Here is a 16,100-nt window from a genome sequence, read left to right on the forward strand (position 1 = left end):
TTGTTGTTTTTTTGTTTGCTTTGTTAATTTTTGAATAAACGTTTCAGGCAATGAATGGAATATTGTTACATTAACAACAACAGACTGAAGGCTAAAAATATCACTTAAACAAAGACGGCCTGTTTTATGTCTGAACCTCTACAGTAACAATAAGAGCTGTTAATTTTGCAATATGACACAATGGCCTTTACATTCTTTGCACCAGTTGCCCATAATTTGAGTGAGAGTGTCTCAGAATTTGACGTTTTGCATTTGGAACTTACCTCCATGCCTGCATGGAAATTCTGTTTATGAGCTGTGTACAAGAAGAAATTTAACTGAAACACTTTGGATATACAGTGTAAAAGTTTTTCCTTTTCATCCATTGTCCATGACTCTGTTTCTACATCAACTTGCTCTTTCTTTGAACTTTTTTCCTCCTTCTTCTCTTTTTCACTCTCTTCTCCCTTATCTCCATCTTTGTCGGCGACATCTTTGTCACCCTCACTGTCTGTTATGGAAGCTACAGCATCAATGGCGAACCTTAGCATCAATTGCACAAGATTATTTGCTCTGTCAAAGTTCCTTATATCTCTGAAACAGCAGCTACATTGTCTGCAAATTGAAAAAGTTGTGAAAAAGAAATGAAAATGTCTGCCTTTGCACTTTAAGGAATAAAAGAAGGATTTATCCTAAAACTGTGAGACATCTTGCTAGTGCATATATACTTAAAATATCATGAAGCTTGTTCTATAGGTACATTATCAGATGTAAAACTTCCTTTTCAAATTACAGCTATCAAACACGTGTACTGGGAAACTCTTACATGCTTTGCATAGCTCAGGAAATCATCTTATGCAAGGAAGCAGATAAATTGAATGGTTGACACAATGTAACTGGAATGTTCATTGTCAGTTAACTGATCACTCATTCCACTGAATAAACAATGACAGATGTTTTGTTCATTCTTCATCTTTTCAATTTTACATGCATCCTTCCCAATGTTTTACAATATATCACCATTTTCATATTTTCAAATTCAACACAAAAATTTGCAATTGAATTTTCAATAACAATATCATTCGTGGAAATGGACTCTCATTCAAAAACATGAGAAATTTGTGTTAATGCGTTGGAGAGAAAAAGACTTAAAACTGTTCCCAATGATTATGTCAGGCCCATTATCCTTAAATTTTTGGTGATATCCTTTTCAAATAACCAACATTTTGATATAACAACTTGTTTTATCTCTTTATTAAAGGTATTTCCTTCTCATCAACTCAGATCTTTATTCATTACTGTACATCACATAAAACCTTCAAGGCAAAACCTATAGTTTGTAAAAAATGGTTCAATCTGTAGTATTTCAGGAAGTGTTTGGCTTGGCTAATGTTTGGAGAAACTTGCAGTTGCATACTTTCACATCCTCCCATTTTAGAATCTCCATGATATATCAAGTCTAGTCATATAACTTTTATCATTATACACCTAACTCTGTAACCTAAGGAGGTCAAATCGCACATCGAGTTTCAGTATCAATCCATACGGAGTACAATAATACTGACACGCAGACAAATAACTTTAGGTGTTATTGGAAGCTATTTGACCTTCAACCTCACAACAATTAATAAGTAAGCACTAGAAAAACAAGACAGGCTTCCAAAAACCTTTGAATTTATGTGAATTAATCTTACTGAACTATAATTTCTTAATGTGCACTGCACTGAGTGTTTGAATGCACTGACAACCAATAAGTGGAGAGCATCCCCAGTCTGCATGCAATTACGTGATGCAGTGTATTCTGAAAATGCAACATCTTCAACTTTTCTTGTAAATTTAACTGAAAAAGGTGTGTAATAATAAGATTATTCACAAAATGCTGGGATTTATGTCTGAGTACATCGTACAATTTGGTAATGTCTTTGACACTACATGGCTGAGGCAATACCTCTGTTGTGCCATGTTCGTGGACATAAATCCCAGCATTTTGTGAATAACCTTATAATTATGGTAAAATGAAAGCTGTCTTCCTTAATATTTTCATGCTTCAATGTAATAAATAAATAATTGTTAAATAATGAAATAAATGAATTGGGCTGAAGGTAATATTTACCGGAAATGGATTGGTGGGAAACCATGATCTCTGTTCAGGAAATCAAGGAGGGCAGTGTTTGGCACACATCTCACACTTGTATGTGTTACTTAGATTACTGTGTCGACTGGACAGAATGTGAAAATGCACTCAGCACAAATGGCGCTTGACAGCACGCTCTTACCTCTGTGGCCAACTTTGGATAAACAGAAGGAGCATGATAATCTCCTTCTTGCTAAGTTGATGATTCTCCTTCCTGTTTTCATCATCAGCTGGGTGAAAAGGAATCAGACAAAGAGAAGGAAAACGTGAACACAAGGTCAAAAAGTATGACAAGTTGCAATATTTTGAGTAAGAAAGTCTGGCTACTTCATTACCCTTTAATGCAGGACTTAAACCAAACACTTAAATTAGTCCTTTATGAAGAGTCCACACCTGAAATTATTTCATACATATTCTTCTTCTTTTTCAAGTTGAATTTTGCAGATTTCTTTATAGTTTATGCACAACAAAAGCATGAGAAACTCAAGTTAGAAACAGCAATAGTATGAGAAATTTTTGTTTCAAAATGTCTATTTCAGACAACCCGATGGGTATTGTTCTGTTGACTCATCATGTCATGTGGAACCTGAGGGCAATAATTTGATCAGCTACTTCATTTGAACTTGAGACTTCCCGCAGTAAATTCATTATGGTAATTGTAAACTACAACAATGTTTCATTGGCACACAATCAAAGGTTTGCAGTTCAACTTGTAAACATCATTTTCAGGATGGGAGATCTTTCAAATGCGAATTCCTTGGAAATACATTTTATCGATGCAATTACATTATGTTTTTTCCCCTTGTTCCTGAGGCTGGTTTATCAGGACACGATATCAATACATTGTAAAATAGCCTACGAGCCACTCATGCCACGCCAGGGCCCATATGCCAGGTTCCATATCCCTGAGAAGGCAGCGGTGTACACATGGAGGCAAGAGTGAGACCGTTCTAACTCCATGGTGCATCTCAGGTTGCATGCTCACCACATGATGAACGTGTTGAGATGAGGAGCACACCCACTTTTACACTGTGCACAGTAGTACACACCGATATCACTATTACCATTTGTGTTCAAAGTTTTGAATTCATAACTATGAGACTCAAACATGCAAACTGACCCTACATTGTATCGAAGAGAAACAGGAATTACATTTGCAAAGCCCCACATTACCACAACTTGTCTGACTTCACTCGGGATGCATTTGCGGTGCCATGCTGTCGAGTCGCACAGCACATTGCAAAGTGCAATCACTTTGCGAACGCACTATAGTCAACACAAACACGATCAACATAGAAAGCGCAAAGTTAAACATGTGATTTAACTAAACAAGGAAGCTTGCACGTTTCCCAATTTAATAAGAGACATCTTTCTGAGACAGGAGTCACCGGTTTATAGCACGGAAGAGACATGCAAACGTTTGTACTTTTGTGTGAAAGATTCCTACTCACATGATTGGAGCAGCTGATGAAAATCTACGCATGCATCACAAATATCCATGATACAGTCCCTCCTCCAGCACCCTGTACAAAGAAAATGTCTCCTGGTTCCACTTCAACGTTGTCTGTTTTGCGTATACTGTTTCACAATTCCATCTGTCACGGCACAGTGCTTATGCTAGGTTTCTCAGTGATGAAGTGTTTTGGAGGTATAACACCCGCCATTTTGGAAATAACTTCGTTTAGGCATTCGGCTGTTCCGATCTTCTGCAATGGGCAGTCTGATTGGCTTGTGCCATAAAAGGAAATTCTCGGAAAATCTGCAGTCTTCGATTGAGGGCGCTGTACAGATCGAACACTGGCACTACAACACAAGAGGGCATTATGAAAGAAAGAGGAGGGATCCCGGGGGGGAGGATAGGAAGGGATCCCGGGGGGGGGAGGATAGGAAGAGGCAGGGTACATGATACAGCAAAGTTAAGATTGATTGAGGGTATTCAAGGGTCGATCAGCTGACGCTTCCTTTACATCACTGAAGCAGCGAACAAATGAATGGTCGAGCAGAGTTAAGGGCGGACCATTTCATATCCTGGAGGGGGGTCCAAAAGAGAGGGGCCGGGGGACTAGTAAACATTAAAATCAATGGAAAAATCACCTGCAAATAGCTTGACTGCAACAAACGAAACGGTTGCAAGCTATCTAGCGTGAAAGAAAATATCTGTCAAAAGGTACCGTCTGGCACCTATCTTACCTTCAGCATGCTCCGCAACATCACATTTTCCAGTTCCCCTCTAGGCAAAGTTGTGTAGCAAGACTGAATGTTGCAATGTCTGGTTTTGTTGTCCAGTATAGTCCGTGCACTTTATTCTACAAAGTTTTGGTGTGAACAGTGTCATTACTGTATAATTATGATTTGCAGTACTTATTTTTGCCATTTTTTAAAGAAAACAAATATTAATAAAGGCAGAAAGCTAATCAGGGGCATCCAATGATGCTGTTTGTGTACGAAGGTGTTCAAAAGCAGTTCTGTTGCAGGAGGGCATTTTAATATCTTAACCTATCAGTTGGCAAGGAAGAGGGTAACTTTTTCATATCGGTTCAGCAGGGATTTATATTCTATGACACATTTCAGTTGGAAGGTATAAATCATATGTTGTGAGCCTGTGAAGTGAGGGGAGTGGGGAATTTTTGTTATGTGAAGACAATGGCACTGGAGAGTTTTGGTGGGGGGAGGGGCTGGAGCATTTTGTCAGTGGGAAGGGGGATGGGAAAAATTGTGTGCAGAAGGGCAAGCTTTTTCAAATTATGGTCGGAGGGCAGTTGTAAAGTGTTTACTTCCCCCCAAAAAAAGTTTTTTAAAGGTAGGGGACTAGATACCAGGGATCAAGCTTGTTCTAGTCTGTAAGATTATGGAGGTGTTTTCTGTTGAAATTTCAATCTAGTGAATCAATTTCCTGGCAAGACAATCCGGACTCCTGACACAGGCCGTTAATGCTATAATTACACTTAAAAACACTGAAAACACCTTTGGATACAATTTCTAGAAAAATCTTGGTTGGCTGCCCCTGGTTCATTTATTGGACGGCACACAGAGTCCCCCTTATTTCTAAAGGTACAACAGCACAAAGATGAATATGCAAATGCAGGTCTTCCATCAATGATAGATTTCAGTCACCCTGTACCAGGCATGGCATAATAGCTGTAGCTGTAGAAATGACCCATTCCAACAGTAAATCTGTTCCACTTATTTAGTAGGCTAATTGTATTTTTGAATGAGAGATATGCTGTGATGGAGCATCAACATATTTCCTATCATTTGTAACTCCATTGTGTGTACATACTGTATACCCTGGTATATGAAAGAAAGTGATTAATTCAAAGAAAAATTTTGCAAACTGATTATTTTTACATAGAATAAATGTGCATTGGGGTTTTGGAGGCTGCAGAGATTCTGTTTTCTTTCTTTGGAGGTATCATACCCTTTTTATTTTCGCCATTTCAAAAAGCATTATTTCTATCAACCAAAGCAGAATACCAACTAACAATTGAAATAATTTGTGGTTTAAACTTTATTTCTTGCGTGAAAAGTGTAATTGTGAGCACATCACAAACAATGGATGTAGACTATGATTGTTTATAATTTGTGACCTGGTCACAAACCACATCTGAAAACAAGTTGTATACATTCAGTACAATTGATGATAACTAAAAGTAGGTGTAATAAAAATGGTGGCTGCAACTGGGAGCTCAAACTAAGATAACATCATTAACAAAACACCAACGTTAGGTAACTTACAGGTTGTCTTCTTTGGGAAACAGAAGTTAAAACTTAAGAACTTTAAAGCAAAGCTTGCATTATTAGCTTTAGTGAATATTCAGCTTTATTCACTATGCTGACAACAAAGGCTGTGCAAGCTTTGAAACTTGCAATGTAAACTCCGTCATACATTACTACCCTCAAGAAGGCAACCTGTGAGTTGCCAAAACATTCCTGTTTTTCGTAATAAAGATTTGAAGTATGAGCTCCTGGGTTTAACTGCCCTTGTTACAACACCGGCTGTTATGATTAATTTTGTAATGATCTCCTGTATTTCACTGACTTCAACAGCTGTGTTGATTCTTTTCCAATCATACAAAACCTCTTCTCTGGTGGTCAGTGACTGAATATACTCTCATCAATGTTGTACAATCACTATGCAAAATAACACTGACAGCAAATTATTGTGGGACCACAGACATTTAAAGACTGCATTTTTTTGTTCTCTATCTTTTTTGTACGCTATCTTTTATTCAATGAATCATAAACTGACAAAAACAAAAGAAATATGGCCCTACAGATGCAACGACTTCAAGTGATATCAATGATTTGAAGGAGTATCACATAAGTAAATATACCATCTCCCACAGTTCCTCCATGGAGGGACTCGGTGTCACCTTGTCTTCAATTCAGTACAAAAGCTACTGCCTGTGCAAAGAAGTCACTCTGCTCCAGCAAACAACAGAATTCCCTGACACCATATTCTCAATATCATTTGTGCTGGAGAAACTTTGCCAAAACAACACCACAGAATATGGTTTAACCAAACATACATGCTGATGATAAAGCGTTACATTTGCATGTCTCTCATTTCACATTACTTAAGGCCTTTGAAGTCATCAACATTGATCTCCTTCAAGTCTTTTAACTTCTTCAGATCTTTGAGTCCCTCAAGTGAGAGATATGTGATTTCACATTGTGGTAAGGCCATCCTTAATGTATCTATTGTGACATCCATGTCTTTGACAGCAGGCAAATCACACAGAAATAAAGTCTTCAGCTTCCTGCAGAAATACATGACATGGAAAAAACTTATTATCAGCAAACTTAGTAAGTTGAAATTTGTTTATATCTACATGATTCCTGTTAACAATAGTTCAGTGTAAAACTAAGTTAATGTAGATCACTTTTGGTAATATGACAGCACAATTTCAAAATGAATGCCTAATTTTGTAATACATTATGTGCTGTTTTCATCCATCCTTTGGCCATAGCCAGCTTTATCCAAGTTTCCCGGCAAACATTTTTCATTAACTGGGTGGAAAACATGAAGACATAGTTTAAACTTCAGCAGACCACTATTGTAACTTTTTCTATCACAGAAGCAGTAGGGTAAAATCCACCTTGGTGGCAGATTTTCAGACTCTCAAATTTTTAAAATACTGTTTTGGTCTACTATTAGTGGGGGCTCTTTTAACACTCCTGAAATAAAGTTTTCACAAGCTCATTTTTTGAAAATCGAGCATTTACTGTTTACCCCATAGACTTACCACAGGGTTGGCAGCCACATTTGAATTTCAATAGTTGATAAATTATGGAAAATTTGTTTCTCTAGTGCCAAATTTTGCATGTTGACCGTCACTTTTATTCTTGATTTTGTTAAAGAATGATTTAAAGTTCCCTTGCGAAAAGTTTGGACAAAATTTAGGTTTTTCAATTTTGATGCATGTACTACCTTAATGTAATACAGTATGTTGAAGTCTTACTTTAACTGATGAAGAGCTATCAATCCTTTGTCTGAGATATCACCACAACTGCTCACTTGAAGGTCTTCCAGAGTGTCTTTAAGATAGTGCAAAGCAGACATACACTCATCTGTCAGGTATGTGCAGTGATGAAGTTTCAAAGAACGCAGGCAGTCTAAATCCTCTGGAAACAAAATAGTGTTTGTTTACGTGATCCAAGATGTCTGAGAAGATTATGTGCAACTGTTTAAATTTGCTCTGTCTGATGACTTGATAATTTTGTCATGGTAAAAATGTTGTATTCTCAAAATTTTGGAGGAAACGTTGTTCATTTATGCAATCAAATTATTATTTGTATGAAATGAGAAATTCAAAGTTTTTTATCTGTCACCTGTAGTGTTCTGAGATACCCTTAACAAGATACAAACGTACCTATACTAAGAATTAACCAACAAACAGACTAACAACTGATTTTTATTCTTGACTTGCCAAGAGAATGGTTGAAAGTTTCATTGAGGAATGTTTGGGCGAAACTTTATGTCTTTCAATTTCAAAATGCGTACTACCTTACAAATACAATTTTCGTGTACTGAACAATCATTTACATACTGTATTAGCCTCTAACTGTTAGAGTACATAACTTATGGTACATAAAGAATTTTGATTTAGGAGTTTCATATAACTGACCAGTCAGTGAAGACAGCTGACTTATATACCTACTAAAGTGAGGGAAACCAATGTGCATAATGCTGGAATCAGTAGCATCAACTGCTTCTATCTTGTATTTTCTTGGTGGTCCTGTTGGCAATACATTGTAGTCCACATTCCACTTGTTAAAATCTTTGAATTTGACATGGGCACCACATCTGAGAAGCCATTCTGCTGCAGCTCTGTCAGGTCCTACCTCACTGATACGACCATAATCAACTCTGTGAAGAAACATGGAATTGTGAGCAATCCACAATACCTGGAGGTGTGACTCACAGCTTGAACTGCCTTCTATAGACATGATTCCAATAGTTTTTCCTTTTTCTAAAATTTTATATGCAGGTAAAAGCATCTGAAAGTGATAAGAATAATTATATGCACATCCCTGTCTCCATTACAACTTTGACAATTGTAGGAGCTAAGGTTCCTACAAAGAAGAAATGAAGTGAAATGAGTTCAGTAGGTGTCCACAGACCTCACAGAGTTCATACAGCCTATTAGCATGTATATGGCTTCATCGTCACTTTACACCCCAGCTCGAAAAGGCCAAGGGGATCGGAATTTTAGGAGGGCAACATCCTTGCATTATTTGATGCACAACTTCCAAGAAGGCCACTGACTAAAGAACACAATTTCAGCAACCGTCCTGAAGGAAAATCTGTTGAGCACTGAGCTTGTGCCAATGATAATGAGTACAACTGTACAGTCACAAAAAATAACTTGAGACCTATTGACTGCCTATTTGTTGCAGCTATTCGCATCATCAAATATTGTCACACATATGTTAAACATGATTTTACAAAAATAGAGATGAAAGGAAAATTGTTTATGTAGATAATTGTAATGCCACAATACATTTATATCTGTGAAAGTAATCACAACAGTCAGTTTAACTCCATCGGTTATACAGATAAACTCTCTTATGAATTAATATATTCTATCGTTGATGTAGTGACCGTTGAATGCACCATTCGTGAAATCGATCTAATATAGCAAAATCTCTCACAGAAAAGTAAATCAAAACAACTCAGATTTTGACAAGGGTTTGACACGGGTTTAGCATTAAGTTTATCGTTAGAGTTGGTTGTAGCTTAGCAATTTTCCCTTATATTTGAATATTGGTGGTTGGAAAGGTGGGCCTTTCCCTACCACCCAAAATTGCCCGGTATACTATGTATAAGAATGTGGGCTACCTCCACCATGGTCTACAGAGTCGCAGCATGCAGCAGGGGTATAGCTTGACAGATCTGCTCAAAAATAGTCTAACACTACCGTATATACTAACCTGTTGAATATAGCGTTTAGAATACCAAATAAATGCCTACGATGAAACTTTGTGGGGTTTGGAGAAAATTTTGATGCATTCAGCACGCGGGTATTACCAAATAGGGCACACTCAGTCCTGTGAACGGTGCCGTATGACCGTTTGATGATGCTGACCCCACGAACAAGGTCAAATGGTTTCACCCTGCTAAAGGAGCCGACTTTTCGAAGCAAAGTCCAAAACATCATGCTCGTGTCAAGAAGTGGTTTTGAGCATCATCAAAATGCAAAATGGAGAAGGATACCGGAAGTCCGTGGCAAACACTGTTTACCTTTGAGAGCTACAGTAGCTAAATATATAAATGAACAGTTCAGATATCGCGATCAAGGGAAGAGTTAGTCGAGTTCGTCGAGCAAAACATCAAACGCACTCAGGTTACTGCGCCCTCACACGATTCGAGCCCTCTAAGTTACAAGTCTTTGATTTCAGATGACCCCCTAGAAGACACGATATAATGTATGCCTCATCGGCAATCTCACTTTGGCGCACATTCGGTCTATTTATATGTTGTTTATGATTAGCTTTTTTCTCTGAACAAATGAAAGTTACATGGATGACTACAGAAATTGAAAATGTTGTAATTTTCTCTGAAATAGCAAATATTTTAGCAGCTTTGGGTAGAGAAGAAGTATGATAAGAAAATTGTTTTTCTCATCAAATCTTTTGAGATGTTTCTTTCGGCGTAGATTTCTAAATATTTCTTGACAAATGCCTTCTAGGTATTTGAAGACATCAATGAGTTGCTGACAAGCGATAAAGATGCACAACTAAACTCTCATATATTTACCCAAAAATATGAGGAAAAACTGCTGAGTCAGCATTTTTCCGTCAGTTCTGTTGACAAGAAAGAGATTATTTTGCCATTTTATCGCGAAACCTAGGGTCGGAACAGTAGCTTTAGAATAGTTTTCGAAAAAACGCTTGCACCGAACCTGTGTGAAAGAAGGCTCTGATGTAAATTAAAATTACTTAAGCTTGTAATTCAGATCACCCTCTTAAAATGAAGACGAGGAAGAGGAAAGTGTCAGGAAATAACAAAATTCCTAGGAATTTTCATGCTGTTCAGCGGAATTATAGGCTGATGTTGCATAACGCATGAGTGGTCCACTATGCAATATAATATGGCCGGGGATCGGGCAGGCAACACTCAGAAGAAGGTATCTCATGAAATTGGGAAACTGCATTCACACTTTTATAACAATGCTAGCGGCCGAGTTACTGGGAAGAGTAATTTTCATCGGGGCTCAAATGGACATAAAGAACCACAGAGGAAATCACAATGCATTGTCAGTGAAAACTTCAAATGGTGAAATAATCTGAAAATTCAAAACAAGTTGGGATTTTGTACGGCGCCTAAGATCATTCAAATAAAGTTTGAATTTAGTCACCCAATAGGTTGAAGGAGTGTGGTTTTAAAATCGTATCGATGAGATCGATAGAAGATTCATTCATCGTACGCGTGGCGAGGTTAACATTGTCACAGATTATAAGTTCTTGTACGATAGAAAGATAGCAAACACCTGGTTTCAGATCAGCATCTCAGCACTGTGTGCAAGAGTGATTCTAACAGTGACTCAGTGTAGAGTTTATGCCATGATTCATTTGTCACGACTTAATGAGTTTACGTTGTTGTGTTACTGTTTGTTTGTGTTTAATCGTGGTCTTTTATTTCTGCCTCCAATTGTTACTTTAATTTCGTTAGTTCAATGGAGTATTTCATGTACAGTCATCGCGTGTGAATCTGCTATTATCAGGTACTACCTTCTATTACCTCCATACAGTCGATGGACTTTCTTTATTTCTTTATATTTCTTTCTTTATTTTTTCAATAATATATAGCATTCATTAATATATGAATCGCGGTGTAGTTTGACGAAAATGATAGAGGGCTCAAGCAAAACATAATTAGCTTTACATTAATGAACGCTTAATCCAATCATGTCTGTTGACCAAAGTAGAGATGTTCGTTAATAGTTTCACTCTTAATTATAATTTTCACTCTGTTTGGTTTCCGAAACACTGACTAGACTTGACTTGTCGTCAACGTCACTATACCTCGCAAATTCTATGGCATTTTACCCAATTCGTTATTTCCATTTCCAGTCATTGATTAAAAATAAGGTTGGCCTAATCGGTACGATACCGCAAAAAAGTGTTATTTCAAGAATTTGGCGCAAAAATGCACCGTCCCATAATGAAGTTTGGTCAAAAGTAATCGGCTCAGTCACAATCAGGGTGCTCTAGAGTGTTTCACTTTTGTCAAAATTTCATCTTGTAGACACATATCTAAATTTACTAAATTCACAAAGCTTAAGGTTTGGTACATATTTGCTTGAAAAGTTGTGAACCAAACTTTCTCAATATCTCCATGGCAACCAGTTCTTTATTGTGTTAACACACCGTCACGGACACTACAAAAGATTTAATGAGTAGATGGAGAAATAACATAGTAGACTATACAACATTTGTACAAATATTCTTTTTAAAAGTTTAACCAGAAAATATATACATCTGTTGTAGAAAATAAGGTAAATGTATCAGGATTTTACCCATGCAGCTTTGCATGCTTTCCGGCAAAATGATTTGTTACGAAAAAATAAGAATTTTTCATTTTTTTCTCCCCGTGAGCTTATGATTCCTCTAGTTTACAGATTTGCCCTTCGGTACATTTAAGTTATTTTTTACTGCAATTGTTGAAGTCTTTAGAAAACATTAATAGTATTTGCAGCAAAATTTTGCTTATTTTTTGTTAGTTTTCTAGTCATTTTTGTAGAATGGTAAAAGCGTCACGGACACTACACATTCAGGAATATGTGTGTGAAACAAACTATTGTTTATTATAACCAGTAAACCTGTAAAAATAGTAAAATTATGACAAGAATTGATTACAAACAAATCAAAAAAATATTATTAAGGAAGTTTGACATAAAGAATATTTGTAGTACTGGTATTTTTCAATAACCAGAAAATTTTATCAGAAATACAACACTGAATGCGAAAATTCTTGAGATAACTGGTATGTAGACAATGATAACTGGTATGTAGAAAATGCTATACAATGCAAAACTGTCCTAGTAACACTATAAAGTGAACAATAAATGATTTACTGAACATTTGGTTTCCAACATATTATTGTGATCTGTATTTCAGTAGCGTCACGGACACTACACATTTGAATACTTAAAGGGGCAACTTCTTTATCAGTTTTAACAGACAATATTAAACACAAATTCTCTATATCAGAAGTCTAATTAAAGTCATGAAGAGTATAATATAATACTCTCTTGCCACTCATAGTGATATTTGTAGGTGACTGGAGTTTTTTAAGTATTTGGTCAGCATCTATTGTGTACAAGGGGGAAAGAGGTTGCACATCTGACTGTTTATGGTGGTACTGCAGTAGTGTGTGCTCCATTATTGATTTTGTCAATAGTGATGTATGTAAGGGGAGGATTTATGTCCTGTAATGTTATTTTTCTGTTTTATCCCCTTGTTTGCATTATAAGGTTGTATTATTTGTGTTTGATAAACTTTCAGTCGTGTGTTGTTTGTTTAGGGAAAGCTATGGCAAGACATAGTCGGATCTAGCATGTGGTGTCTTTTGAATGCTGTGATCCTGAAATCAATGTTTCAAAACCCAAGTGTGTGGTTTCTCCTCAGTCGCAAAGTCCTGTCTTTCCTAAGTTGTTGTGTCAGATATTTTGATTTTTATATGCTTGTTCTTGTTGTCGTTTTCATGTGTTATTGGCTTCAAAAAATAAAGCCAATATTTCCATATTTTTATCTTGTGTTGAGATTTTTTTGTGAATTTTGTTTTTTACAAGTGTGTCTTTTATGTTTTTGTTTCTTTTGTAGGCTGTTGTTTGGGGTTCAGGGAAAGGGTTTTTAATGTTTTGTCCTTTTCAAGTTCCTCTCATATTTTGCAAGACTTTCTTTCAAGTATTTTGTTTTAATATATGGCCTATATGTTGTTACCTTCTTTATTTTTCTTGTACTTTTTGTTGAGTTCAATTCCTGTGTTTGATTCTGTGGTAATTCTAGTTATTTCTTTTTCCGTGTATTCTCTGTAAATTACTTTGCTTGTAAAGAAATCAACTATCTCCTTGAAATCGTTTGGGTCATTGCATGTAATGAAGTATCTCAGAATTTCACCTTCAATTAGTCCTTTAAAATTTGATTTGGGTAACATGGTTCTCTGTGCAGGTATTGGAATGTTCCAATTAGTTTTGTGTGGGTTTTAATATCCAAAATATTTTCTTGGTTGTGCCTTGGGCCCTTCAAAATTTTGACGTCGAGAAATTATATTTATTTTCTAGTGATTTCTTCACAGTAAATTTAAATGTTAGGTACATTTTGTTTATTCTATGGGTAAACTCTGCCAGTTGGTTTTGTGTTCCAGTAAAAATTATGAAAATGTCATTTCTGAATCTTTTTCAAAAGTGAATCACATTTTGGTATTCAGAGATGATTTCCATTTCCAGTTTATGAAATGCAATCATGGCAATCTCCAGCATTTCAGCCCATTAAACAGCCACATGTTTGGCGGTAGAATTCACTGTTGAATAGCCCAAAGACTTGAAAGAAAGTCTTGCAAAATACTGGCAGGAACTTGAAAAGGACGAAACATGAAAAATCCTTTTCCCAAACCACCCAATAATAACCCACAAAAAGAAACATGAATAGAAAAGACACACTTGTCAAAACAAAGTTCACAAAAAGAGACAAAACGTTAACAATAATCTCAACAAAAGATAACAATATAGAAATATTGATGTCATCATTTGAAGCCAATAACACGTGAAAACATTAACATCAACAAGCATAAAAAAATCAAAATATCTGACACAACAACTTAGGAAAGACAGAACTTTGCGACTGAGGAGAAACCACACACTTGGGTTTCGAAACAGATTTCAGGATCACAGCATTCAATAGACACCACATGATAGATCCGACTATGTCTCACCATAGCTTTCCCTTAACAGCCAACACACGATTGAAATTTCATCAAACACTTATAATACAGCCTTATAATGCAAACAAAGGCTTAAACAGAAAAATAATTTTAAGGGATATAAACCCTCCCCTTATATACATCACTGTTGACATAGATCCGTAACGGAGCCAACTCTACTGCAGCACCATGATAAATAGTCAAATGTGCAACCACTTACTCCCCTTATATATCGCCATAGCTTTCCCTTAACAAACAACACACGATTGAAATTTCATCAAACACTAATAATACAGCCTTATAATGCAAACAAAGGGTTAAAACAGAAAAATAATTTGAAGAGACATAAACCCTCCCCTTATATGCATCACTGTTGACAGAGATCTGTACTGGAGCCAACACTACTGCAGCAGCATCATAAATAGTCAGATTTGCAACCACTTTCCCCCCTTATATAATTCAAAAACACATTTTCTTTTGTTTTTAAAAGGATTTATTATGGTCTATGAAGTTTACTTCAGATGTCAGGTGAATTTAAATGTAAATGCAGTAAAAATGGTTAACCACTTGTTGGGTGTAGTGTCCGTGACATGAAGCCAGTTGCAAATGGTAAGTGGTTTAATAGGAAAGTAAATTAGTTTGTTAAGTGTTATGCCTTAATTTCACTATAAATAACATTTCTATCTTAAAGTTATATTGGGAAATAACTGATAATACTATTTCTGTTCCTTTTTTAACCCCCTTTACCGTTGTTTCATAGGACAGTTTTTTAACATTACAATCTTAAAAGGTAGAAAAAACATCTTTCACTGGTTTAATATATATCATTTGATGTCTTACTCAAAAACTAAGTCACTCTCTTATAAAAATGTAACTTCAACTGGTAAACAATAGAATTACCAGCTTAAATCAAAGTAACAAGTAATGTATGGATTTGGTGTCACGGACACTACATTTGGCCCCTTTTTGATATACTGAAACAATACAAGTGGTAATGGGTTATATTTTTATAACACATAAGGAAGGCAAACAGGGCCACTTTGGCTAATGACATCAGATCTCTACTATCTGAATATGGCTGAAAGTTATGAGGGTGTCACGGACACTACAAAATTTTGGGACAAAAAATGTGGGCAACTTTCATGATTTGTCATTCATAATCAATACATTGACCCTATCGACATTTAGTACCAACTAAACATAGTTGGTCTTCCAATCAAATAGATGTTTTAGGAAACATTCTAGGGTAATGTTTTCCAAGTGATAATAGAGAGATAAATCAATGCTGTTGTCAAAATATAAAAGCTTAACGACACACCAAATTCACTTGTTATAACGCCATTTCCATTCAAATCCATGTATTAAGATGAAATAACTTGCAAAAGAAAGAAGAAATGCTATGTAATACTTTAAATATTCTGAATAATCAAAAAATTAATCTAACAGTTTCAAAAAGTGAGTTTAAAAAATGTGCTTTTTCAGATGAAACAGCGTAACGCCCATTTTGACCCATTTTTAGGGTACTTTTTTCACTACTCAGCTCAAAATCATTAAAAAACT

The 16,100-nt window shown here is 36.1% G+C and overlaps 2 protein-coding genes across 5 annotated transcripts in view; both read right to left on the reverse strand.

The window, feature by feature from the left end:
* The window catches only part of LOC139148926 (ubiquitin carboxyl-terminal hydrolase 34-like), a 75,820-nt gene extending 72,024 nt beyond the window's left edge, over positions 1–3,796 (reverse strand). For 2 of the 4 annotated variants that reach the window (XM_070720381.1, XM_070720380.1), the window contains exons 1-3: positions 3,565–3,796; positions 2,256–2,343; positions 264–594 (exon numbers count right to left, since the gene is read on the reverse strand). In XM_070720381.1, the coding sequence (XP_070576482.1) occupies positions 264–594; positions 2,256–2,343; positions 3,565–3,613 (468 nt within the window). In that variant the 5' untranslated portion in view covers positions 3,614–3,796. The remainder of the gene's footprint in view (positions 1–263; positions 595–2,255; positions 2,344–3,564) is intronic. The other 2 variants (XM_070720383.1, XM_070720382.1) reach the window with 1 other exon arrangement.
* A 1,801-nt stretch (positions 3,797–5,597) lies between these two features.
* LOC139148928 (ATP synthase subunit s, mitochondrial-like) lies at positions 5,598–9,999 on the reverse strand. Its single transcript, XM_070720384.1, has 4 exons — positions 9,548–9,999; positions 8,275–8,483; positions 7,576–7,738; positions 5,598–6,873 (listed from the first exon to the last, which is right to left on the reverse strand). The coding sequence occupies exons 1-4, from the start codon at positions 9,772–9,774 to the stop codon at positions 6,687–6,689; spliced, it is 786 nt and encodes a 261-aa protein (XP_070576485.1). The 5' UTR covers positions 9,775–9,999; the 3' UTR covers positions 5,598–6,686.
* Positions 10,000–16,100: the final 6,101 nt, after the last annotated feature.

Source organism: Ptychodera flava, chromosome 14 (genome assembly GCF_041260155.1).
Source record: "Ptychodera flava strain L36383 chromosome 14, AS_Pfla_20210202, whole genome shotgun sequence".
Taxonomy (NCBI): Eukaryota; Metazoa; Hemichordata; class Enteropneusta; family Ptychoderidae; genus Ptychodera; species Ptychodera flava.